Source organism: Crinia signifera, chromosome 12, assembly GCF_055691185.1.
Source record: "Crinia signifera chromosome 12, ASM5569118v1, whole genome shotgun sequence".
In the NCBI taxonomy this organism is placed as follows: domain Eukaryota; kingdom Metazoa; phylum Chordata; class Amphibia; order Anura; family Myobatrachidae; genus Crinia; species Crinia signifera.
The window spans coordinates 37465998-37490814 of record NC_139228.1 but is presented as its reverse complement, the minus strand read 5'-3'; the positions used below and the strand labels follow the sequence as shown (position 1 = coordinate 37490814).

The following is a 24817-nucleotide window of genomic DNA, read 5'->3' as shown; positions in this document are numbered from 1 at the left end:
TTCCCATGCAAACGCGGGGCGTATGCATGGTAATGAGGGTATGACGCAACTCATGGGGGCGGAAAGCTGACGTCGCCGGATGTCAGCTTTCAGCCCCCATACAAGCTAACACACGGACGATTGTCCGTGTGGTCTCAGCTTGCGGGAGCTGCTGGGGCGTGCGGACCTGCCTTCGATGGTCGACGACCATCGAATGCAGGGGGCAGCTCCCACCATGGTGGAGGCGTACGCCTCCACCATTTTCGTGCGGATCGCCAGCCGTCCGTGTACGGACGGCCGTGGCGATCCGTAGTGTGGGCGGGGATTGGTTTGTGCGGCCGGAGCACCGTGTGCGGCTCTGGCCGCACCAACCAGAATAAGGGCCATGGTTCTTTAGAGTAGGGATCATCATTATCTGAACTTCCTACTTAACTACATAAAGTAAACTGAAGTTGTCACATTAAATTTTAATGTGAATTTTGTTTGTTATTTGTGGATGAAGGTGTTTAATTTTGGGGTGTGGGAGGTATGGTGTTGGCCGGAAGGGGTGTGTTGGGTTAGGGATTTTGGTGGCGTGGTGAGTGCAGTGGTGGTTGTTAGGGTAGCGGCACTGCAGAGGTAGTAGGTGACTGGGAGGGGAGTGGGAGCTTCGCAATCGTGGCTGCAGGGGTAGCAGGCATTGTGCGCACTCCGCAGCACTGTGCGGAGCATGCTCTCAGGGGACAGCACCTGGGACAGGTCCCATCAGCGGCCACAGGTCCGAATAGAGAGGTAGTACCTGGGACAAGTCTCTGCTTAGGGACAGCACTGGGGACAGGTCCTAGCAAAGGGATAGCACCTGGGACAGGTCCTAGCACAGGGGACAGGTCATAGCAGAGGGGAGTGGGGACAGCACCTGGGACAAGTCCTAGCTTAGGGACAGCACTGGGGACAGGTCCTAGCAAAGGGATAGCACCTGCGACAGGTCCTAGCACTGGGGACAGGTCCTAGCAGAGGGGAGTGGGGACAGCACCTGGGACAAGTCCAAGTTTAGGGACAGCACTGGGGACAGGTCCTAGCAAAGGGATAGCACCTAGGACAGGTCCTAGCAAAGGGATAGCACCTGGGACAGGTCCTAGCACCTGGGACAAGTACCAGCAGAGGGGTAGCACCAGGAACTGTGATACCTGTGCATGGTTGGCATCTCCTCGCTGTCTGTGGCCAGGTCCAAGGTGTTGGGGACGACATTGATGATGGTGCTCTTCCCCGCAGCAGGCGGCTCCGTACCAGCTCCATGTTCCCGGGGGTGTTCACACTGCACCGTATGCTGGAGCCGGGCAGCAGCACCCCGTCCTGGGTGAGCAGCAGGGGCAGGTGTTGGGGGATCTGGCTAGAGGTGCTGGAGGCCATGCTCGGTGGTTGGCTACCGGAAAAGACAGTCCCGGGGTGAATAGGCGGTGCAAAGTGCAACTACCGGAGCATGTGTGAGGAAGTGGGTTGCTACGGCTATGAGCGTGGGTGGGTCGCTGTGTGGGGTTGCGGGGGAGCGGACCGGGCTGAAGTGCTGGTTCGCAATGCCGGCTCCTGTTTAGAAATAGCCGCGGCGGAGCTGGCTCCCAGGGTGTGGTGATCCCTGTGTTATATATTTTAGCCACATCTGTGTATTATCTGGGAGTGTGTGTATAATGCTGGGCGCGGTCACACATAAAACTCCACCCCGCATTAAACACACACTCCCAGAATGATTGACACATGTAGCTAAATATATAAGCGATACGTGTGCCCCCAAGTCTTGAATGATGGACAAAGTCAGAAAGAACAGGTGATTGCGTGATGTTGAATGGTTGCCATACTAAATCTGCATACACAGCGAAACGGTTTCTTTTTTTTCCAACATTGGAATAAATCCCTGTTACAAGGATTGCTGTACACATTGGCACAATGTTAATGAAGGGTGGCGAGTCACTGTTCGCCCTTTTTTTGGTTACTAGCATCAGACCGCAGGAGGTTGCATAACGCCGGAACACACTGAGTGAGATAAATGATGCTGACTGATCCGCCTGACTAGACGGCTTATCGCTCTTTGAATTCCAAGTAATACTGAGCTATTGTAGGGATTTGCAGAGGGCCAAAGCAGATATGGTAAAATCAATGTTGCTCTTCGTGAAGGTAGACCTCACTCCCACCATCCCTACAGAACTAAACCAATGGTATAGACCCTACGCCCAAATTGTGGTGGTGATGTGTCTTTGTGGGGATCCTGTTGCTAGGTCGACACTGAAGGTAGACATAAATTAGGTTGACCACTAAAGGTCAGTAAAAAGGTTGACAAGAGTTTTTCAATGTTTTTGCGCCGATAGGCGGTATTTCATACCTTACCACCTACTAGGGCATGGAGGGAGAATATACTGAAGCCCTGTCGACCTAATGTATGTTGACCATATGAGCCATACCCCTATTTATGCAAGTAGGATTTAGTAGTCATTACTCTACAATATATGTTCCTGCCAATGAAGGATTACCAGATCGTCATTTTGAAAAGGAATATTATATATATAAAAAAAAATAATAATAATAAAAAACAAGTTCTAAAAGTACACACAACTAGGATTCCCACGATCTTCAGTGGATGATGAGGAAGTAGTTCCTGAAGAGAACAGAATGAAAGAAATGTGATTTGCGCTGCTCTGGCATAACACGATTTGCGCCTGCAGTTATTATTCTGCACTCGTTGCTTCAGGTCTGATCCTCCGTTTTGTCCCTTACACCAGCACAATCTGCAGCCTGTACTATAGCCACATGCCATGGCGGTCTCGCAGAAGGGCAAGGTTTTGTTTACCCATCCAGCTTCGTGTTTATACCATTCAGGAATTTCCCAGAGTTTTGGAGAGAGAATCAAGCAGCTGAAAATAGTGGTATTTGATGTCATATTCCATATCATACCAGTAATTTACTGCAAAAAAGCAACAAAACAAATGTTAGCGCAGATGTGCAATATAAATGTACCGCTGGGATGAGAAATTAGAAAAAACTCAAATACCCTGTTCTCAGTGCTAGGCAAATCCCCGGGTCTGGCGTGTCGACCCGGTAATTTACCTTTTAACACGTTTTTTCCCCCCAGTGTGAATGGGTCAACCCGTGTCGAAGTTCCCAGGTGTTTACCCGTGTGCGAGACCCGAGTATGCAGACACGGGTTGACCCGTTCACACTGCAAAAAAACCTGTGATAAAAGGCAAATTACCAGGTAGAACTGCTTCACCCGGGAATTTGCCTGAGCAGGGAGAACGGTGGTCCGTCGCTGCAGTCCCCGGCATGCTGGGTATTTTACATGAGAAGTGTGAACATGGCATCTTTCTAACTTATTTGTATGGGTTTTATTGGTGAACCTCAAATCTATGAGGTTACACCTGAAGATCTCTGTATCACGGTGATTAATGTAGCACCTAGTTATATGATCAGCCTTCGCTGGAGTGTGCATCGTGGATCATTAGGTCAGCCACAATTGCCTCCATAAGTGTCCTAATTCTTGACTGGATTGCATAGCACAACTAAGCAATTTATCTCCGCTGCACACTGACTGGACCAACATAACTGGCACTTTACAAAATGCCTATATATATATATATATATATATATATATATATATATATATATATATATATATATATATATATATATATATATATATATATTTAATAAAACAAACAATACTAATAAATCTGAATACCTAGAACTGGTAATTCTACAAACAATGATGTCATAAAAGCCCCCATACAATATGGGCCTAATTCAGACCTGTTTGCAGGTAAAAGACAAACGATTCCCCGCATTTGCATGCGAGTTGAGGTGTACGCTTACATATTCACTCGCATGCGGCCGCATGGGCAAAAAATCATTCGATGGTCACTCACCATCGAATTCATTTTTTATCCTGTTCCCTAATAAAAGTCAGTCTATGGCCCCAGATGGCCAAATTCAGGGTGGGCGCTGACATCAGCAGCAGGCTGCCCCAAACAGGCATCGAACATGCCCCGCGTTTTTATGGGCACGCCTATAAAATGTTGGGCCATCTCCAGTCACCTTCCCTCCCAGCAGTTGCATGCAATTCCCCAGTGAGCCGCCTGGCAGCTTCCTGGAAGGCTCAAATGCGATCTGGCACTTGTATGCAATACATCACATGCGTTGAGACCCAGGGAGCTGCAACATGTGGTGGTGGTGGGGGGTATAGAAGAGAATATGGTACTTGTTTCCTAGCACGGCCACAACGATTTAGATCGTTGTGGTCGTAAGATAAAAAATCGGATCGATCGCATCGCATGCGATTTGGTCGCATGCGATGCGACCGATCCGACCGACCGATTTTTCACCCGATTTTTTTTTTTTTTCACCTGATTATTTTTAATTGCCCCCCCAAATGTTACTAAGTGGGCTAGACCCCACGATAGACGTCAACCCGAAGCGTGGCGAGCGCAGCGAGCCCGCGAGGGGCGGCGGTGCGCGTCCTCCGACCTTTTCATTCCCCTACTATCCACTAGGGCGTGGAGTGAGAATAGAATAGTGTGGCGAGCGCAGCGAGCCACCGAGCCCGAAGCGTGGCGAGCGCAGCGAGCCCCGCGAGGGGACGCGTATAACTTCACAGGTATACGCGTGCGCTCGCCACGCTTCGGGCTCGGTGGCTCGCTGCGCTCGCCACACTATTCTATTCTCACTCCACGCCCTAGTGGATAGTAGGGGAATGAAAAGGTCGTAGGACGCGCACCGCCGCCCCTCGCGGGCTCGCTGCGCTCGCCACGCTTCGGGTTGACGTCTATCGTGGGGTCATGGCGGGCACATAAAAAATGTGAAATGGGTCATATTGGCCCATTTCACCTTTTTTATCATTTTTCCCTATGTGAGATGGACTTAATCAAGTCCATCTCATCTTGTGCCATTATAATGGCACAAGACCGACAAGATCCTCCCGATTTCAATGTTAAAAGATTTTTTAACATTGAAGTCTATGGAAAAATCGGGTCAATCGGTCGGTCGCATCGCGGCCGATTTTAATTGGTCGCGACCGACCGATTGACCCGATTTCTGTCAATCAAAGGGAAAAAATTGTAAAAAATCGGCCACATCGTGAGGATCGTGTCCCTTAATTAAGAGCCACGATCACTCACGATTGTGGCCGTTCTAGGAAACAAGTACCGAGAATAATGTATGTATTTGCATACACATTATCTTACCTGCAATGCATCCATGAGACTGGCGTACATGGTGAAACCACAGAGATGGCAAATACAGCATTTCCCCAGCTCGTACAGTCACATGCAGAGGTTGTGTCTGAACGTACTCTGGGTACAGACTCACGTTTGGATCCAGTGGGTCAACAGGAATCCAAGGCACCTATTAAAATAAATAATGAACAACCAGCTATGAGTCCTGTTGGAGAAAGTGCACTAGATAGATAAAATAATTAGCGCAAGAGTCTACAATGCATTGATCACTAAACGCTAAGCTGTAGATCACCATCTGCCTAATCTTAGACCGTGGTGTCTGTAGAAGTGGTTGCAGCACTGGGAATGCATGGACAGCGATGGCATTGGCACTGCAACCCAGCTCTCTGCTGCTCCAGCTTGCCCACTGTTACCTTCTGCGTGACTGGAATGTTGGGCCTGCAGGTGAACAGGACCCTGTAGCAACGGGTTAATGAAAGAAAAACTTAGGGTGAGTTCTGAAGCTGGCCTATAGAAGGGGCATGGGGTCTCTGGCATTATTCCGTGACATGATAGAGACAATGTGTGGCAGTGTTCCGTTACAAGATGTGGGCACTGAAATGCCAATTTGTCAATTAATACTCAGTTAAACACCCTTTTGTTTCAAATAAGGAATGTTGGTGGGAAGGTCTGGTATGTCACGGTTCCTACTGTATGTAAACATATATCATAACCCATTAGAAAGCTTGGCTTATTTGTCTAAGACAAGTAGTAAAATGTAACTTTCCAGCTTTGTTCCTGAGCTTTGTGGTTTCTTTACACCCTCAGTGAATTATAAAAAGACATGCACATTGCATTACTCATGAACATCATCATCATCATCATCAACTGCCGGCTTAACAGATTAACAAACATCTCAACAAGGTGGAATTTAATTTATAGCTTCCCATGCAACAAGATTCCCTTCTCTCTGCCTGCAACTCAACTTGGAGCTCCTGGATCTCAAATGCAGCCAACTCAGGATATCATTATGTCCTTCCTCGGTGGAGATGAGCAGGACAGTTTGTCCATTACCCTTTATCTTGGAAGAGCACACACGTCTGAGTCACTATTGTTATACCCAATACACTACTTGTTTTCCAGTTATCCTGACTAAAATGAGGAGGGGAATGAGACGGATTGAAGTGAGCAAGGAACAGGTCATCTAACAATCAGGTTATTTACCTGCTCTGCAGACTCCTGGTCTACAATCTCAAATGTCCCATCTTCATTAACTTGATAAGTTGCAGGTTGGTACATTTCTGAAATAATCAGGGACAAACATTGGTCAAGCCTTTTAAAAAGAAGGACCACCATTGGGAATACTATACATATATAGTCTATATTCCAACCATAGTGGAGTTAGCACCTTACAGTGTTATAAGCCTGGTGGCTGAACTTAATGTCCATGTAATGCCTTAATGATAACTCATCTGCAGTCCACATACAGATTGGAAGTCCACAGTTCAAGAATTTATTCAAAAGTAAATTTTTACACAAAATCAGTGATGAAGAACATCTTTCAATCCAGTTGAATTTCTTAAACCCATCAACGTACTGAGTGGGAGTGACGATACAGTGAAGTAAAACAGGTGGCCATACACATGCAGATTTATCTGCAGATCTGTCTGGTTGGAACAAAAACATGGTTATGGATGAGAGCAAATGACAGTTGACCATTTGCTTGGAAATGCTGGAAAACTGACAAACTGTCACTCATCCATAACCATGTTTTTGTTCCAACCAGCCAGATCTGAAGATAAATCTTACTAGTGTATGGGCACCTTAAGACTTCATCAGGTGTTAGTCTTTCAACAAGGTCAATACTTTCATATTGATATGCTAAAGCTTTAGCGTTGATGAGGAGATTCTTTAAAAAGGCAATTCCTCTGGTGATGTACTGCGTCCCAAAAACCGGTGTATTATGATCCCATAACCATAAATGGGTATACCCGCTTTTGAATGAAAACCATTGAAGTACTGGGAGAACCATTAACAAAAACAGTGGCGTTTGCTCCTCTGAGCTCCAATACGTCCTGTGGACTACCAATACAGCAATGGCTCTGTGTAGGCCCCACTGTATAATGGCAACATAACATGTATAGATGTGTCTCAGGGAATATGGATATTCATCAGTGCAGCCAACCGAGGGCACAATAAACCAGACAGAGCTCTACTTGTTGATGATATTATGTTCTACCTGGTTAAAAAAAAATACAGTATATTAAAAATAATGATGCTATTCTTTTACTAAACTAGGTTAAACTAACATTAACCCCTTCATTGGTGTTTAAAAAAACAAACAAACAAACAACAACAACCCACCACTGTAACCTCATGTCCGGACAGCGCAGCTGAACAGTCCATCAGCCGCTGCCTGGCCCTGCCCCCAGCAATTCGGCTGTGTGCGGCGTGACGTTACAAGGTCATAGAAACATAGAATTTGACGGCAGATAAGAACCACTTGGCCCATCTAGTCTGCCCCTTTTTTTAAACATGTTACCTCAAACCATATTTGATCCTTATTTTTATGTAAGGATATCAATATGCTTATCCCAAGCATGTTTAAATTGTACTACTGTATTTGCGTCTACCACCTCTGTTGGGAGGCAATTCCACTTATCTACTACTCTTTCTGTGAAAAAATTCTTCCTCACATTTCCCCTAAATCTTCCTCCCTCTAGTTTCAGTGCATGTCCTTGTGTTCTGTTGCTCCTCTTCCTGTGAAGAAGGTCTCCCACCTGTACCTCCGCACACAGCAGGGGGGAAGGAGGCAGGGCCGGGCAGCCGCTGAAGCTGAGCACGGTGCTGCCAGATGGGAGGGAGCACAGGCAGTGGCACTCCCGAGAATTTTCTGGGATTGCCAGCCTGCGCACTGGAGCAAAACTCTCGGGAGTGCCACTGAAAGGGTTAATATGACTGGAATGTTTGAGCATAATACACATTTTCGGATGTGACATACCATATGGGATAAAAGGTCGGTCAGTGGGTGGGTGAAGGATGAAGTGCTTCTCTCCTGAAATGACGCTGTACAGGTTCTCATAATGATCTTTATGTACTGTAAGAAATGGACATATGGAATTGGATGTATTGCTTTAACCAGCATTTGTAGTCTTCTACCGCCCCCTTCAGGTACATCATGCACTGCACTTCCAAGCTGACATGCTTCCTGTGCTAGATTTCAAATAGCCCCAACCCGCTCCGCGCTCTCTGCCGGCTGTCACCTAGCTGCCATTCTCTCAGTGGGTGGGCGGCCGCGACGGAACTTAAATAAATAAAACGCAGGGGACACAATGCACCGTGATCCCCGGCCCAGCCTGTCATCTCCCCCCCTTTCGCTAACGCCAGGTGCCAGTCTCCTGTGTGCTGCAGTGAATGGCTGCGGAATCTCCTCCATCTCTGCTGCAGGGAAGGGAGGAAAATAAATAAATAAATCAGGGGATCCCAGCCACTCTACTCAAGGCATATTATGCACCCTGACCCCCGGGCCCAGCCTGTCCTCTCCCCACCCTATCCCTATCGCCGGATGACAGCAGCTGCAGTCTGCCGGGTGGCTTCCATTGTGGAGGCTGTCACATGAAAATAAACCCCCTTGGCAATGAGCATGTAATACCTCATAGTAACAAGCATGAAACCACTTGGCAACCAGCATGTAATACCCCGTGGTAAAAAAATGGAACCCTCTTGGCATCGGGCATGAAGCCCCTGACATCAAGCATAAAGTCCCTGGCATTGTGAAATAAACTCCTAGCTATGAGCATGTGGGTAATGGGCAACGACGGCGTGTGGCGTCATGTGTAATGGGCAACGACGGCGTGTGGCGTCATGTGTAATGGGCAACGACGGCGTGTGGCGTCATGTGTAATGGGCAACGACGGCGTGTGGCGTCATGTGTAATGGGCAACGACGGCGTGTGGCGTCATGTGTAATGGGCAACGACGGCGTGTGGCGTCATGTGTAATGGGCAACGACGGCGTGTGGCGTCATGTGTAATGGGCAACGACGGCGTGTGGCGTCATGTGTAATGGGCAACGACGGCGTGTGGCGTCATGTGTAATGGGCAACGACGGCGTGTGGCGTCATGTGTAATGGGCAACGACGGCGCGTGGCGTCATGTGTAATGGGCAACGACGGCGCGTGGCGTCATGTGTAATGGGCAACGATGGCGCGTGGCGTCATGTGTAATGGGCAACGACGGCGCGTGGCGCCATGTGTAATGGGCAACGGCGGCGAGTGGCGTCATGTGTAATGGGCAACGACGGCGCGTGGCGCCATGTGTAATTTGCTAACCAAGGCAATTAAATCATCAATAGGACCAAATTCTCAGCAGGCAAATGCACACATTACTGTAACAAAACAGACGTAAAGGCCACTTACATGAGGTTACTGCTGCAGCCTCACCGAGCCAGAAATTAACAGCATCCGGAAGCTTTCCTAATATAGGAAGAGGAAACATCATCAGAAAGGATTAAGAAAACAACAACAACAACAAAAAATCAATGTACAAATACAGGTTGAACACCAATTATCCAGCATCGTCTGTTCCAGCACTGAGCGAGGATTACCGAATTTGGCGGATTATCGGTGGACCTTCTGTAAGCAGGGGGCCCCCAGCAACGTGACCTCTCCCAATTTGTGTAATATCCTCAAGGCGTGGCCTATATCACCCAGAGGAACCTGCATCGCATGCCCAAAATGGCAGTTTTATATTACTAATAAAAATGGCTGCCATAACCCTCCCTAAAGCTCATTACGTTCACGGTGGTTAGGTATATGTTCTTCATGCTGCAATACTTAACTTTTTTTTTTTTTTTTTTACTTTAAATCTTTATTTCCTTTTTCACACAGTTACAAGACATATACGTACAAACATACAACATGCAATGGTACAAATCATCATATAAATTTACATGGGTATAGCGGTACAATTCGTAATAAATTTACTCAAGGTGGACTACACTGCTCAACTGCCCCGGGATAAACCCGATTTTAAGTAGCTAGGAATGGAGCCGGGCCTAACACCATAAATTACAGGAATTAAGTCGGGGAATGGGCTCTGTCCCTGCCAGGCAGGATGGTGGGGTTGCGGTTATCCATAGTTGGAGTGTCTCATAATCTTCAGTGTATTACCCTATTCCTGCTTGCAGAGCGGGCCACAGTTAGCATTGCTTTTACTTCCCAAGTAAGGCCGGAGTCCCATGTCAATATGGGGGCATAGTTTAATAAAGGGCTACTATCACTGGATATAGAATATATCCTAGGCATTGACCAATTTCCTGGTCTGTCCCTGGCTATTACTAATCGTCTACTGGAGTTTACCCATCAGTGTAATATAGACAGTATTCATGTGGTGGCCGCGTGTATAGTGCATGTGAAGTGACTAATCGGGGCAGATGTATTAAGCCTGGAGAAGAGATAAACTGGAGATAAAGTGGAGATAACATGGAAGAGATAACGCTCCAGCCAATCAGCTGTGTTTGAAATATGACAGTTGGGATCTGATTGGCTGGTGCGTTATCTCCTACCACTTTATCTCCAGTTTTATCTCTTCACCAGGCTTAATACATCTGCCCCATTGTTAACTATAGATTAAGAAGTATATCTCATCAGCGGCATCATACTGATTCTAAGATATCTTATCTGGTTTGTGCATCTCAATGTTTATCTATGTTGTGTGACCAGGGAGAGGGAAACACTTGAACAATAATACTATACAGTGCTAAAATATCGATGTGTTTGGCATCGGCAATACTTAACTTTTGTGCTATATTTTTAGTACTTGTAAAGTGAAGGAGTAATCCTGGAGAAGATATATGTACAGTATACAAGTATATTATAATGGCACAAGCCGCCTGGCGTTGTGTGACAGGATTAGCACACTCTATTTTTCTGTAAAATGACATTTCTATCAAACGAGCATCAAAGATCTGCTCATGGAATACAATAGACAATTAGACATGTACAAAGAGGCACGATTGAGACCCGTATGTTACGGGCCAAAGTCGTCCCCGATGTGCAAACCCTGGGAGCGCATTGGGAAGGGAAGACTGGGGTCGAGCAGGAGGAGAGCACAGGCATGGCAGTGCCCACAAAAACGCTGGGTATACCGCTGCGAATGCAGGCCTGTCTACACCTGCTTGGGGCAGTAGGCTGATATCACATGACGTCATCGCCCACCCTGAATTGTAGTCTAGACTTACTTATTAGTGAACAGGTGAAAAATGATTCGATGGTCAGCGTCGAATGATTTTTCACCTGTGCAGTTAGTGTACACATCCCCTCATACTGTATGTTAGAGAATGGATTCGACACACACACACACACACAAACACACACACACACACACACACACACAACCTTCCCAAAGCCAACAACTAGCTCTGTAGGAATATACAGTTAAACATAAATAACAATTAGAGTTTTAACTTTTTCGGGATTGTATAACAAATGACACCAAGCGACTATACGCTCATTTGTAAAGCTCCGAAACAGTCCGACCACCAAATTCATCAGCAATGATCAATCCCATTTACCTAGCGCCTCGCTCATCCATGGTATGTGACTCTCCACATCTCCTACCAATTCAGGAAACTCTTCCGTGAGATTGGAACACTGCTTCTGGATGTAGAACACTCCTGGGGGTTTGGTTTTCTTCTCTACAACGTCCAGAAAATCTGAAAACGTCATGGTTCGCTCCTCTGGCATGACAAACTTGTTCTTGTAAACGGCATCTGCATAACCATTTGGAGTCACAGCCACGCTCACAGCCTTGGATCCTATACATTTTCTGTACAAAAAAGACAGATACACATAAGTTTTGAAAATCATTTCTAAAAGGTGTTTTCATGTACCTGAGGACAAGTCGGACCCAATTTCCCTTGAGCTCCTCCGGCAGCTCAAGATTTGGCATTGATGTGCCATTTTTACATGCGTGTAAAGACTCCCGGCCAATCAGTGGCTGGCCAGTATATTGAAAGTTTTTTTTATTCTGGTGCTGTTGCCCGCTGCGCTGGACGGCTCCTGCTCACCGTCCTGCACAAAAAGATTTTAAGCTCTGCTGCATCTACCCACCCTGCTGCCCAGACCTGGACATAGCTGGCACACACCTACGGTATCGGACACAATACAGTGCGAGTGCTAAAAAGCACCCGTAATGTGCCTCTAATGAGTCTGATCTGATATCTAGATAGATAGATAGAAAAGGCCATAAAGCTGAAGTAAATGGATACATATTTTACTGTGTAAATTGACCACTACTTATTATAAACTTTTATGTATTCAAAATCATCATATAAATCACATCCTTTTCTTTAAAATAAATATTTATATTAAACAATAACATTTATAAATAAAAATGATTTACTGTTCTTCATCTGGTATGGATGCTACCAAATCTCCCTTTAAATAAGTGGGGGTGAAGAATCTACCTTCTTTTAAGATTGTGCCCCGCCCCAGTGGCAAACGCAGGATTTTCAGATGGGGGTTTCCAGAGGGGTGGAGCAAAGCACGGAGATGGACACTTAGGTGACCCAGTATATGCCGGGTCAGTTAAAGTATTATAGATAGACCAAATGTATATAAATAATAATAATAATAATAATAAAAAAAAAAATATATATATATATATATATATATATATATATATATATATATATATATATATATATATATATATATATACATACAGGGGTGTCAACAGCAGTGTAGACCCCTGGGCATAGCAATGTATTGGGGCCCCTACCGATCCTCCAGCGGTAGGGGTGGGGGAAGCTTTGATGTCCCGCGGTTGGTAGGGGGTATTATATCAACCGCTCAGCATGTAGGGCCTGGATCAGTAATTTCCACTAATTACCCCTTTACTGCACAGATGGTGGGAGATGGAATGGGAGAAGGGGGCATTGGGCTGAATGAAGGGGCCCTGATACATAACTTCCAGGGTGGTAGAGAATGTTTAATATGCAGAGGAGGGGTGTATAGTGGAGTGGGCTTATTATTCATAATTTTCTGGTGGGAGGACAGCTTGCTTGACTGCAGATATCTCCAGTATCCGGAAATAGATTTCTTAGATTTGAATGGAATTAAAAACTAGAGAATCCCACCTACCAAATGATATTTGGGACCAGGGGATCAGAGTTCAGGAGGTAGAGCAATCTGCCAACGAGTATATAAAACTACATACCAGGTGTGTGCAGCTGGAGCAGTAACCAGCTGCTGGAAGGCTGATATCTCTGGTTCTGGGAAAAGTAGAGACAAGCTACTAGTGTCCTTCAGAGGGGGAGAGTCACAGCTTTTGGAATATATCTTTAAAAAAACTCTATCTCAGAAAAAACCTGAAATATCTGACTGGGAATAACAATTAACAGGCTTGGATGGGGACCACTGCTTTGAAGTCAGATATCTCCGGTTCCCAAGGGCCGATTTTTACAATTCTTATACCCTTAGAAAGAGGGGACCCTCAGCTTTCAGCTGAGGACCCTTAGACTACTGGGGGGGGGGTTTCTGGGTACTCAGAAACCCCCCCTGCGTGCGCTACTGCGCCCCCCCTTCCAGCTGGCAATATAACTTCTGACACCGGAAGAGGGATGCTGTAGCTGGAGGCAGAGTCTGGGAAACATAGGACTTCCCCTGCCACTTGCTGGGAGACCTAGTTGTCACCTCGAAGCACCTACTCATGAAAGCTTATTTTATCCAGCACCAGAATAGAGTCATCGGCTACCCTAATCAAAAGGCCAGACCTCCGCGAGCAGGGGCAAAACGTATTGCTCGCTGCAGGACAAAGCACAGCAGTCCTCTCCACCTGCATCTGCTGTGGGAGAGTAATGGATGCCACGCACACAGATGAGGAAGAAGATGATCTGCATCATTAACAGGGCGCACATGCAAGTTCCAATTGTAATAAATAAATCCTTCCAACCCCCAACATTTTGGTCTGTGTCACAATACAGTCGACCTGGTAAGAACACAGCGTTGGCACCAGATCCAGAACATGCCAACCTGGGTTCACCCCTTTCAAGCAAAGCCTGGACTCGGGTTGCACCGGAAAAACCCAGGCTCTTAAATAGGTTATGTGCACACCTTCCTCATGTTCCTTAACTGATTACTACACAAAACAAGGTAATTACATCAATTATACCTGATAAATAACAGAGCTACAGCTCCCGTACCGAAGATAGTCTAATGTCCACTTGTGTAGTGCTGGCCAATGGCAGAAGGCGTTGCGTATTACACAGGGTCTATTTGGACTCAGCCAATCCCTATGAAACTGGAGAGGAGATGGAGGTTGTTCTAGGTAAGGAACTTCATGTGTTCCCTGGAGTTCTAGGGATAGAAGAGGACAATAGTCAGAATATAAACACAATACAGATATATTAAGCAAACAAGTTATAAGAGTAACCAGCCTGTCAAAATGATGGAACATAACATGTCAGCGCTGGGGGCCGTGTGCACCCAAATAGAGAAACACATTTCTACATCGTGCTGGCCACTGATTCACACCCCCAACCCCACAGAGGTGATGAACAGCGTAAGGGGCCATTTACTATTGAAAATGTGCAACTAACACCAGTTTGCCGGCGACAGTTCAGTGGGTGGGCACATGCAATTGTGCCTGCCCATTTGTAATGTCAGCCCTGACAGATCAGGCAGCATGTATGTTGAACACTCTGCCTGATCCGTCTGCAGATATATCTACTGATCTGCAGACATATCTACCAGTGTGTACCCTGCTTAAGGAACTACTGCAATAAAGCCATGCATTACACCTACATAACTATTGCACCGCAATCCAAATCTAATTCCTGGCATATGCAAGTATACCTGGCCAAATAAAGCCGGTTCTGATAACCAACCTTGCAATAAGGTGCAAAAGGCTCGGCTCCTAGCCCTCCCTTACGCTGGATACACACTATACGATAAGCTCCACCGTTAATCTTGTTAATAATATCGATGGTGCTCCCAGACGAACAGGATCATTCAGTGACCATCACTCCTCCCCCCACTTAACACGCTGTCATTGAGGATATAGTCAAAATTTGCACTATATTGTTATCCTGCGGCACCAGCGATATAATTAACTAAATCAGTGGCCTCGCGGAGAGGCAATCTGAACAGAACGCACATGCAGGTCTCCATTTGCGATATGAAAGCGGTATGAGAGGAGGGAAGTCATACCAGTAATGTCATAGAACAAATGAAGCAACAGTATATTTACTATACTTCCTACCAGGGCTGTCAGAATTATTAAATCTCGCCCCCCCCTCCACATGATGTCTTTAAAGGGATAGGTGGGTTAGCCTGTGTGAGAGGAGGTTAGGGTTAGGCGGTAGGATTGGTCAGTTAAAATAAAAAATAATAATAATAAAAAAAAAGCACCTATATACATGCACATTTACTTTCACACACATATTGTCACACACCTAAACACACTAATATATGCACTAAAAGCTGCCCCCTTGCCCCTGCTTCCTACTACTATAATCCATAACCCCTATAGAACCACCAGTGTGCGGAATCAGCGCTCACCTCTAACCTCCTCAGCAAAGTCCGACAGACACTTAAATACAACACCCGCACCGGGCGTCGCCATGTTTATGGTGGGTTCTGCTTCCTGACAGCAGCAATGTCGTCAAGGAGGCGACACTTTTGCGGATAACGTGAAGAGACCACAGCGCCACCTGCTGGAATTCCCTGCACTCTCAGCGCCACCTGCTGGAACTCCCTGCACTCTCAGCGCCACCTGCTGGAATTCTCTACACAGTCGGTTCTTGCTGTAGTATCCGCAGCAGCCAGCAGCTGAGCTGGGAGCTGGGAGCTGGAAGGGGTATTCTTTTATAATGAGGGGTGAGAAGGGGGAGAGAGAGAAGGAATCAAGGACGCAGAGGGTGTCACTGTCACATCAAGAGTGGAAGGAGCAAGAGAGAGGGAGGGGTGCAAGCAAAGGTGAGAAAAAATGTCATGCAGGAGAACGTGGGGGTGTGGTGGTCACACACGATTTGCCACTCTCCATCCGACATCCCGGCGCAGCATATCCATATATGAGACCGCTCCTCTTATGCATAGGCGAATCTAGAATTATTGTAATGGGTGGTCCCAGATCTAGACATAATAGCAGGGGGACCTTTGCGCGGCATAGCTGCGTGGCAAAAAGGGGGCATGGCCTCATGGGAAGGAGGCGTGGCATCACAAAAAGGGGTGTGGTATTACACTTTCGACCATACAAAGTAATGCCCATTACACATTTTAGCAAACTCCGTAATACCCATTACACATAAAGCCACATGCCGTAATGCCAATTACACATAAGGCCACACACCATAATGCCCATTACCAGGGCCGTAACTAGGGGGGGGGGGGCTGGGGGTTCACGCGCACCGGGCGCTGGAGGTGGGGGGCGCTGTGAGGTCCGGGGACAGCCAGAGGAGGTCCGGTGACAGGTAGCGGGGTTCCGGGGACTGGTGTAGACGCTGTAGCGGCATCTTACTTTGACTCCGTCCGTCTCCTACTAGTGCGGCTGCGGGAACTTAGCGCTGATGACTTTGAAAAGACTTGCCGAACGCTGATTGGCTGAATTCAGCCAATCAGCATCCGGCAAGTCTTTTTGAAGTCATCAGCGCTTCCCGCCGCCGCGCTAGTAGGAGACGGACGGAGTCAAAGTAAGATGCCGCTACAGTGGCTACACCATTCTTGCCTCACATGCTGCGGCGTGAAAGGAGGAGAGGAGGCTGAGCGAGGAAGCCCGGAGAGCAGGCGGCTGCACAGAGTAGACCGCGATCAGCCACACCCAGCTGTCCGCCGCCGCCCCACATGACCCAGCCCGGCCATTCACAGCAGGACGCACATGGCTGAGTCGGACGGCCGGTCACTGGTGACAGCAGCAGCATGGGATGAGGAGGAGAAGGGCAGCAGCCGTGGCGGTGAGAGGACTGTGCGGGGAGGGGGGGTCTCCGGGGCCAGGGACAAGGCGGTCATTTGGTCCGGTCCCCCAGTCCCCCTTTCAGGGGAAGGGGGGGGCACCAAATGACTGCCTTGCCCCGGGCGCCGGAAACCCTAGTTTCGGCCCTGCCATTACACATTGTGCCACACATCATGATGCCCATTACATACTATATAACAAACCGTAATGCCCATTACATATTTGCCACTCAAGTGCTGCTTACCTACGTGCTCATTGCTAGGGGGTTCTTGCTTGATGGCACCATAGTACCCATTACACATGATGCCGCACACCATAGTACCCATTACACATGATGCCGCACACCATAGTACCCATTACACATGATGCCGCACACCATAGTACCCATTACACATGATGCCGCGCACCATAGTACCCATTACACATGATGCTGCACACATAATGCCGCTTACACATGATGCTGCACACCGTAATGCCCCTTACACATTAAGCCACACATTATGCGTAATGCCCCCACATACCGCCATCCCTTAAGCAATGCCCCAAAAAGTGCCACTTACTGTAAATTTTTATATGAGCCTTCGCTGCTGCTGCAGGGAGAGATGGAGAGCGGTGCAGCTGCTTCTATGGGGAGAGGAGCAGAGCGCAGCACAGAGCATGCTCCTACTCCCCTCCTGGTGTCCCCTCTAGCCGAGTGGACATTTGAAATATTGTGCGCGCTGTTGTTGTGCGTGACGTCGGGGGAGCACGCCGGGCGCCGGCACCACATGATCAAAGGGGGGGCAGGCTGAGGTGAAAGCGGGGAGAAGAATTGGAGCGGAAGCTGCAGGGGTGACAGTCATTAACAGCTGGGCAGAGAGCAGGGGGCTGCCCGGCTGTATTCAGAGCACTGAAGGTCACGGCTGTTTGAAATAATACCCCTTTCACAACAGAAAATGCAGGGATTTACCCAGGAATATGGTCCCAGGATCATGCAGGGACATTCCCAGGCTGACCCCTTATACACCAGCCTAGTCCCTGCATTTTCTGGTGTGAGGGGGAGAGACAACCACTCCCCTCTCCCTACCCCCCTTTAACAAACCAGCTATATCTTCGGAACCAACTGACCCATTTACATGAGACCAGTATCATATTGAAGAACTTTTGAGTTGGCTTCGAATGATTTTGGTCCCGTGAAACTGGGCTGTTTGGTTCCAGAGAAATCTGCCCTCAAAGAACATACAAAGAAATGAAAAAAAAAAACGGTTTAACCTCAATATCTCTGGAACCAATTAACCCATATGGATCCAGCCTGGTATCAGATTGAAGGCCCAGCGATTTGGGTTTGACTGAGATCAACCTCAAGCTTCAGTGATGCCGACGGGGGAACTGGCAGCAGTTGAAATGGGTGGGGGTCGGAATTAGCGGGTCCCATGTTATCCTAGAGGCGCTGGGCTCGTTGGAAAGCCCCATCCCTCAGCTACAAAATGGGCTAATGGGTGGTCCTGTGCACCCCCGGACCACCCCCTAGATTCGCCTATGCTCTTATGGTGTGTACACGGTACAATCCAGCAAGAGATTTTATGGGTGTGGATCAGTTGGTCGACAAGAATTAGGTCGACATGCTGAAAGGTCGACATGGGTCTAGGTCGACATGGGACTAGGTCCACATGGGTTTAGGTGGACAGGTCATTAGGTCGACATGCTGAAAGATTGACATGGGTCTAGGTCAGTGGTCTCCAACCTTTTTTGGGGCGTGAGCTACTTGAGACAAAATAAACCGCCTGAAGAGCTACTAAAATGTAAAAAAAAAAAGAAATCTGCCTAATAACTGAAAAATGCCCTTTACACATTACGCCATACACTGTAATGCCCCTGACACATTATGCCACACACTGCAATGTCCAATTTGGCGCATACATACCTCACTGGAGGTAGAGGAGAAGGGACATCTGCGTGTGCCGAAGTCACATGCCTGAAAATAGGGGGCATGACCTACTGTAGTGGTACTCCTGCGGGGCCATGTCCCCCATTTTTCTGCTATGTGGGCATGGTCAGTGCTCTGAGAGCTTCTGGCCATGCCCCAGCCTCTCTGAATAGTCACTGTGCGCAAGTGCACACCGTCTATTCACCGATGCTCAACCGCAGAGTTGGAGTGCTAGAGTTGGATTCAGGCATAGACACAAAGTTAAGAAGTCTTTACACATGCGGGGAATTCTGCTGGGGGTCTCACCTGATAGCCAGCAGCCAGAGGCAGCCTCCTCCACAGCTCTGCGAGCACAGGCATCCTCCAGGCGCACAGCAGACTCTTCTCCGAGATTCCTGCCTCTCCCCGATGCTCGTAGTAGGTGCTCTCCTCAGCTGACTGCTTGCAGCTACCTCTCCTGTCTGCATGTAACAACTCCACTTCCTTCCTGCCCGCTGCCACCCATGCCAGCCTTTCCCCCACACATCCCCAACTCCAGGCCAGCCTTTCCCCACACATCCCCAACTCCAAGCCAGCCTTTCCTCCACACATCCCCAACTCCATGCCAGCCTTTCCCTACCTGCATGCCAACCTTTGCCCCCACACATCCCCAACTCCATGCCAGCCTTTCCCCCACACATCCCCAACTCCATGCCAGCCTTTCGCTACCTGCATGCCAGCCTTTGCCGCCACACATCCCCAACTCCATGGCAGTCTTTCCCTCACACATCCCCAACTTCACGCCAGCCTTTCCCTATTCCATGCCAACCTTTCCCCCCACACATCCCCAACTCCATGCTAGCCTTTCCCTATTCCATGCCAGCCTTTCCACTACACATCCCCTCCTGCATGCCAGTCTTTTCCCCCACACATCCCCAACTCCATGCCAGCCTCCCCCCCACACACATCCCCAACTCCATGCCAGCCTTTCCCCCCACACATCCCCAACTCCATGCCAGCCTTTCCCTGCACACATCCTCAACTCCATGCCAGTCTTTCCTTTACACATCCCTAACTCCATGCCAGCCTTTCCCCCACACATCCCCAACTCCATGCCAGCCTTTCGCTACCTGCATGCCAGCCTTTGCCGCCACACATCCCCAACTCCATGGCAGTCTTTCCCTCACACATCCCCAACTTCACGCCAGCCTTTCCCTATTCCATGCCAACCTTTCCCCCCACACATCCCCAACTCCATGCTAGCCTTTCCCTATTCCATGCCAGCCTTTCCACTACACATCCCCTCCTGCATGCCAGTCTTTTCCCCCACACATCCCCAACTCCATGCCAGCCTCCCCCCCACACACATCCCCAACTCCATGCCAGCCTTTCCCCCCACACATCCCCAACTCCATGCCAGCCTTTCCCTGCACACATCCTCAACTCCATGCCAGCCTTTCCCCCATACATCCCCAACTCCATGCCAGCCTTTCCCCCCATACATCCCCAACTCCATGCCAGCCCTTTCCCCTAATCCATGCCAGCCTTTACCCTACACATCCCCACCTGCATGCCAGCCTTCTTTCCCCCACACAACCCCAATCCTATTTTTCTGCTACCCTACCGCCTTCCCTCTCTGCATTGCAGTCCTTTGAACACACAGATGCTAGAGGTCATATTTCACCTCTAGCAATTGACAGGGAGCACAGCACTGCAGCATTACCTGTCACTTCCGCTGCAGCGCTGTGCTCCCTGTCAGACGCTAGAGGTGAAATATGACCTCTAATGTCTGTCTCAGGGGAAGGCAGCGGCGCGCAATGGATGGGCGGCAACGGATTGGCGACCACTGATCTAGGTCGACATGGGTTTAGGTCAACATGTCATTAGACACAAGCATTAGGTGTCGACATGGACACTGAAACGTAGCACCGTGCCCGAAGCATGGCGAGCGTAGCTCAGCATACTATTTTATTCTCCCTCCATGCCCTAGTGGATGGTAGGGCATTAAATACCGCCTGTCGGCACATGTCGTGTTGACATGGACACTGAAAAGTAACACCACCTTGGTGCTGCGCTACGCTCGGCATACTATTTTATTCTCCCTCCACGTCCCTAGAGAATGGCAGGACATGAATTACCGACTGTCGGCACATGTCGGCTCCAAAAACAGTAAAAAAAACATGCCGACCTAATGACCTATCGACCTAAAGCCCTATCGACCTAATAACCTGTTAACCTAAAGCCACGTCGACCTAGACCCATTTTGACCTTTCAGCATGTTGACCTAATGGTGTCAACCATCTTTCTGTAGAACAAATGACCGTATCCCGAGAAAAGTTGCTAGGAAGGGGGTTGTGAGGAGAAGAGCACTTGTGGCTGTGTATAAGGAAGGGGTCAAGTGAAAGAAGATCTGGCGGATGGTGAGTAAAAAGCTGGTGTAGACTATCACCTCCAATATGACTTCCCTAACAATGCAGTTGCAGGGCTTCAGGCTTTATCACAGCCTCAAAATTCAAATAGCCACAACAACTGCCACCCCAAACTCTGCCAAACATCTCCATCTGGGAATCACTGGCAGTAGGTGTGACTGCCTATTTAAGCTTTGGACTGTGCAGCAGTTCCCCCTACCCCCTCTGCAACTACCACTGAAAGGGAAGTCCAGGAACAGCGTCTTTTATACCTAGTGGAATGGGTCATGTTGGAGGGTATGCAGAGGACTTGTGAGGAAAAAAGTTGGTGGGCAAGGATGATGTAAGAGAATATTAACTTGAGTGGTATAGACAGAGGGCCCCAATGCAGTGGCCTTTTAAGAGAGGACCTGCGTGCAACCTCTGCTGCGTGCCCCGTTCTCCCTGAAGGCGACTAGACTCTGACATTTTGCCAGAGTTTACTGCACATGCAAAGGTCTCTGAGTACATGGCACCCACGCCTTGTTCCTGGGGACATATCCAGTGCGTATGCGCAAATCACTCGGAAATGGCAGCCATTTTTCGAGTGATCTACATCTTTGTTGCCGAATTGCCGCCAAGGAACTCTGGAGGGGTAAGTATTATATATGGGTGCGGTGTAGGCCCCCTGGACCCAGGGGCCCCCGTGTGCTCCCAACACACTGCACACATTATAGAAAAGCCTGTGGCCCCATGCAGAGCCAGATTAAGGTCTAAATGGGCCTGGAGCTGAAAATTATCAATGGCCTATTATGCACAATAATATGGGGTTGTGGCCAGCAGTGGCGGATTCAGGGGGGGGCACCCGGGCACGTGCCCCCCCTGTCATTCAATTTGTAGATGAGGACCAGAGCTTTCCAACGAGCCCAGCCCCGTGTCTCTAGCCCCCCGGGAACCGAAGATATCGCCTGGCAAAGCTGTAACATTTTTTCCCCATAGGATAATATGGGACCCGTCAATTCTGACCCCCACCCAATTCCAAATCGCTGGGCCTTCAATATGATACCAGGATGGTCCATATCGGTCAATCGGTTCCAGAGATATAGCGTGTAAATCGATTTTTTTTTTTCTTTTTGAAATGTAATTTCACGGCTGTTCATGTTCTTTGAGGGCAGATTACTCTGGAACCAAACGTTCCAGTTTCACTGGACCAAAATCAGTCAAAGCCCACTCAAAAGTTCTTCAATATGATACTTGTCTCATGTAAATGGGTCAGTTAGTTCCGAAGATATAGCCGGTTAAATGAGATAACTGGTTAAAGGGGGGGAGAGGTGGTTTTCTCTCCCCCTCACATTAGAAAATGCAGGGACTAGGCTGGTGTAAAAGGGGCCAACCTGGGAATGCATTTTCTGGTGTGAAATGGGTATTATTTCAAATAGCTGGGACCTGCAGTGCTCGGAATACAGCCAGGCTCTGCCACTGTCAGTAGCTATTACTTCTGTCTGGCGGCGGCTGTCCCCCATTTACCACGAGCATGTATTCCCCGTTGGCAATGAGCATGTAATCCCACATGGCAACAAGCATGGAACCTCTGACAATGAGAAAACAAAAAGATGGAACTGCGCAATAAAGGGGAATATATGCAATTTATTATGCACTAATGAAAAAATACACAATTTCAAAATACAATTATAAGCATTAATAAAACAAGGGGGGGGGGATATATAAAAATATTAGCACAACCGGTCGTGTCTGATTAGTAGATTTTTAAAACCAAATACAATTTGCTTCCCTTAAGTTAGTCACAGTCAGATTAGTGTATTAGTTGGTTAGGATGCTGGTTTTTATAGCAGTCTTGTTTCATGGATTAGTGAAGTAACTGTCCAGGTTTTTAATGTCTGGCCAGACAATTTTTTGGTGTATATGGGGTACCTTACAGCTGCCACCTGTAGTTCCTCCGGTCTCCCAGTGGATGGTGCTGAATCACCTTTCTTGTTCCCACTTTATCTGGAGTCACCTTTGTGCTGGTGGTCTGATGGTAGGCTTGTATGGTTCTTCCCCTTTGATGCAAATAAAAAGAGTTATGGATGTCCCAACGCGTTTCCCCGCCTCCAGTAACGGTCTCAGCGGCTTTTTCAAGGGAAATATAAGGAAAATAGCAAGTAGCTGTTTATGTGTCTCACCCCATATTTATACCTCAGGATGGTCTGAGCGGCGTGGCTTAGCGCTGTCTGGCCGTTTCCGGCTATGCAGCAACTTCCCTTCGTTTGTAGCTTTGTTTCCGGTCCGTGCGTTCCACTGGACCGGAAACGCATCATTTTGCGTTCCATTCGGCGTAGTTAACAATGTTCGTCATTTATGATCCCTCCCTTTGTTTGTAGCTTTGTTTCCGGTCCGTGCGTTCCACTGGACCGGAAACGCATCATTTTGCGTTCCATTCAGCATGGATAACGGTGTTCGTCATTTATGATCCTTCACTTAGACCTTCAGTTGTTTGTAAGAAAGTCTATATGCGGCGGCCATTTTTACTGTTGGAATGCGCATCTTTTACTAGTAATTCTTTCTATTTGGTACATTATGAATCCGCCGTAGCCATCTTTAGTTAGGGAAGCAGGGAAGCAAAAGTATTCGTCTGATATACAGACTTTTAGCTGACATTGATATACACATTGTGCCCATTCACTGTTTGGATGGGTTTATAAAGCCACATATGCAGCTATTCTATGCTGCGCTATGGATATTGTTCTATACCTTTCATTGTAATTAACGATTGGACACATTGATAGATAATACTTTAGATCTACCAACTATCTTCCTACTAATAAAATAAAATCTATATTTATATCTATAGATGGAGGGGTCTATATCTCTCAAGGCAATAGTGTAAAGATCCATGTAAAAAATTCATCCCATAGAATCTTTATAATATAAGAAATCCTATAATAATACAAAGTAAAATATAACAGATCTTAATATTTGTTTGCGAAAAGAACAGGTCTTTTTGTGATGATTGGCATAAATGGATCTATATGTCCCAACAATCATATTTAATAGATCTAAACATTCTAAGCAACAGATATTTATGGAAAAACATATGTACACATGTATATTCTTGTAAGGAGATATATAAAAAAAAAAAAAAAAATTGAATAAATAAGAATAAAAATAAAAAAAAAACATATATACACACACATAGACAAACATACATATCCACATAAAGGAACATAGAGACAGATTCAATTCAGGGGGTATCTTTCATCTCTTATGTATCAGATCAATATTCCAGACAGTAATTCATTTTTAAAGACAGTGTCATGTCGATCTATCACTCTATGTGTCTGAGGACCAAATCAGATCACACAGGGTGGTCGGCATACATTAGTTGCACAAACAGACATATCTGTGCATGCATGGATACATAACCATATAGAACTTCAGTATT

At 47.4% G+C, this 24817-nt stretch overlaps 1 protein-coding gene across 1 annotated transcript; it reads right to left on the bottom strand.

The window, feature by feature from the left end:
• Positions 1-2487: 2487 nt before the first annotated feature.
• JMJD7 (jumonji domain containing 7) lies at positions 2488-15804 on the bottom strand. Its single transcript, XM_083165944.1, has 8 exons — positions 15714-15804; positions 14357-14510; positions 11726-11979; positions 9570-9626; positions 8155-8250; positions 6378-6454; positions 5184-5343; positions 2488-2911 (listed from the first exon to the last, which is right to left on the bottom strand). Exons 1-8 carry the CDS (start codon positions 15775-15777, stop codon positions 2823-2825), a joined length of 951 nt encoding a protein of 316 aa, XP_083022070.1. The 5' UTR covers positions 15778-15804; the 3' UTR covers positions 2488-2822.
• Between the last annotated feature and the right edge of the window lie 9013 nt (positions 15805-24817).

Excerpts from the sequence above, each read along its gene's own strand:
- JMJD7 (XM_083165944.1), bottom strand. The coding sequence starts at position 15,777 with ATGGCGACGCCCGGTGCGGGTGTTGTATTTAAGTGTCTGTCGGACTTT. Across the intron at positions 11,980-14,356 it reads TGGACATTAGACTATCTTCG|AAAATGTATAGGATCCAAGG; the intron begins GTACGGGAGCTG and ends TTTTTTGTACAG. Across the intron at positions 2,912-5,183 it reads GTCTCATGGATGCATTGCAG|TAAATTACTGGTATGATATG; the intron begins GTAAGATAATGT and ends GCTTTTTTGCAG.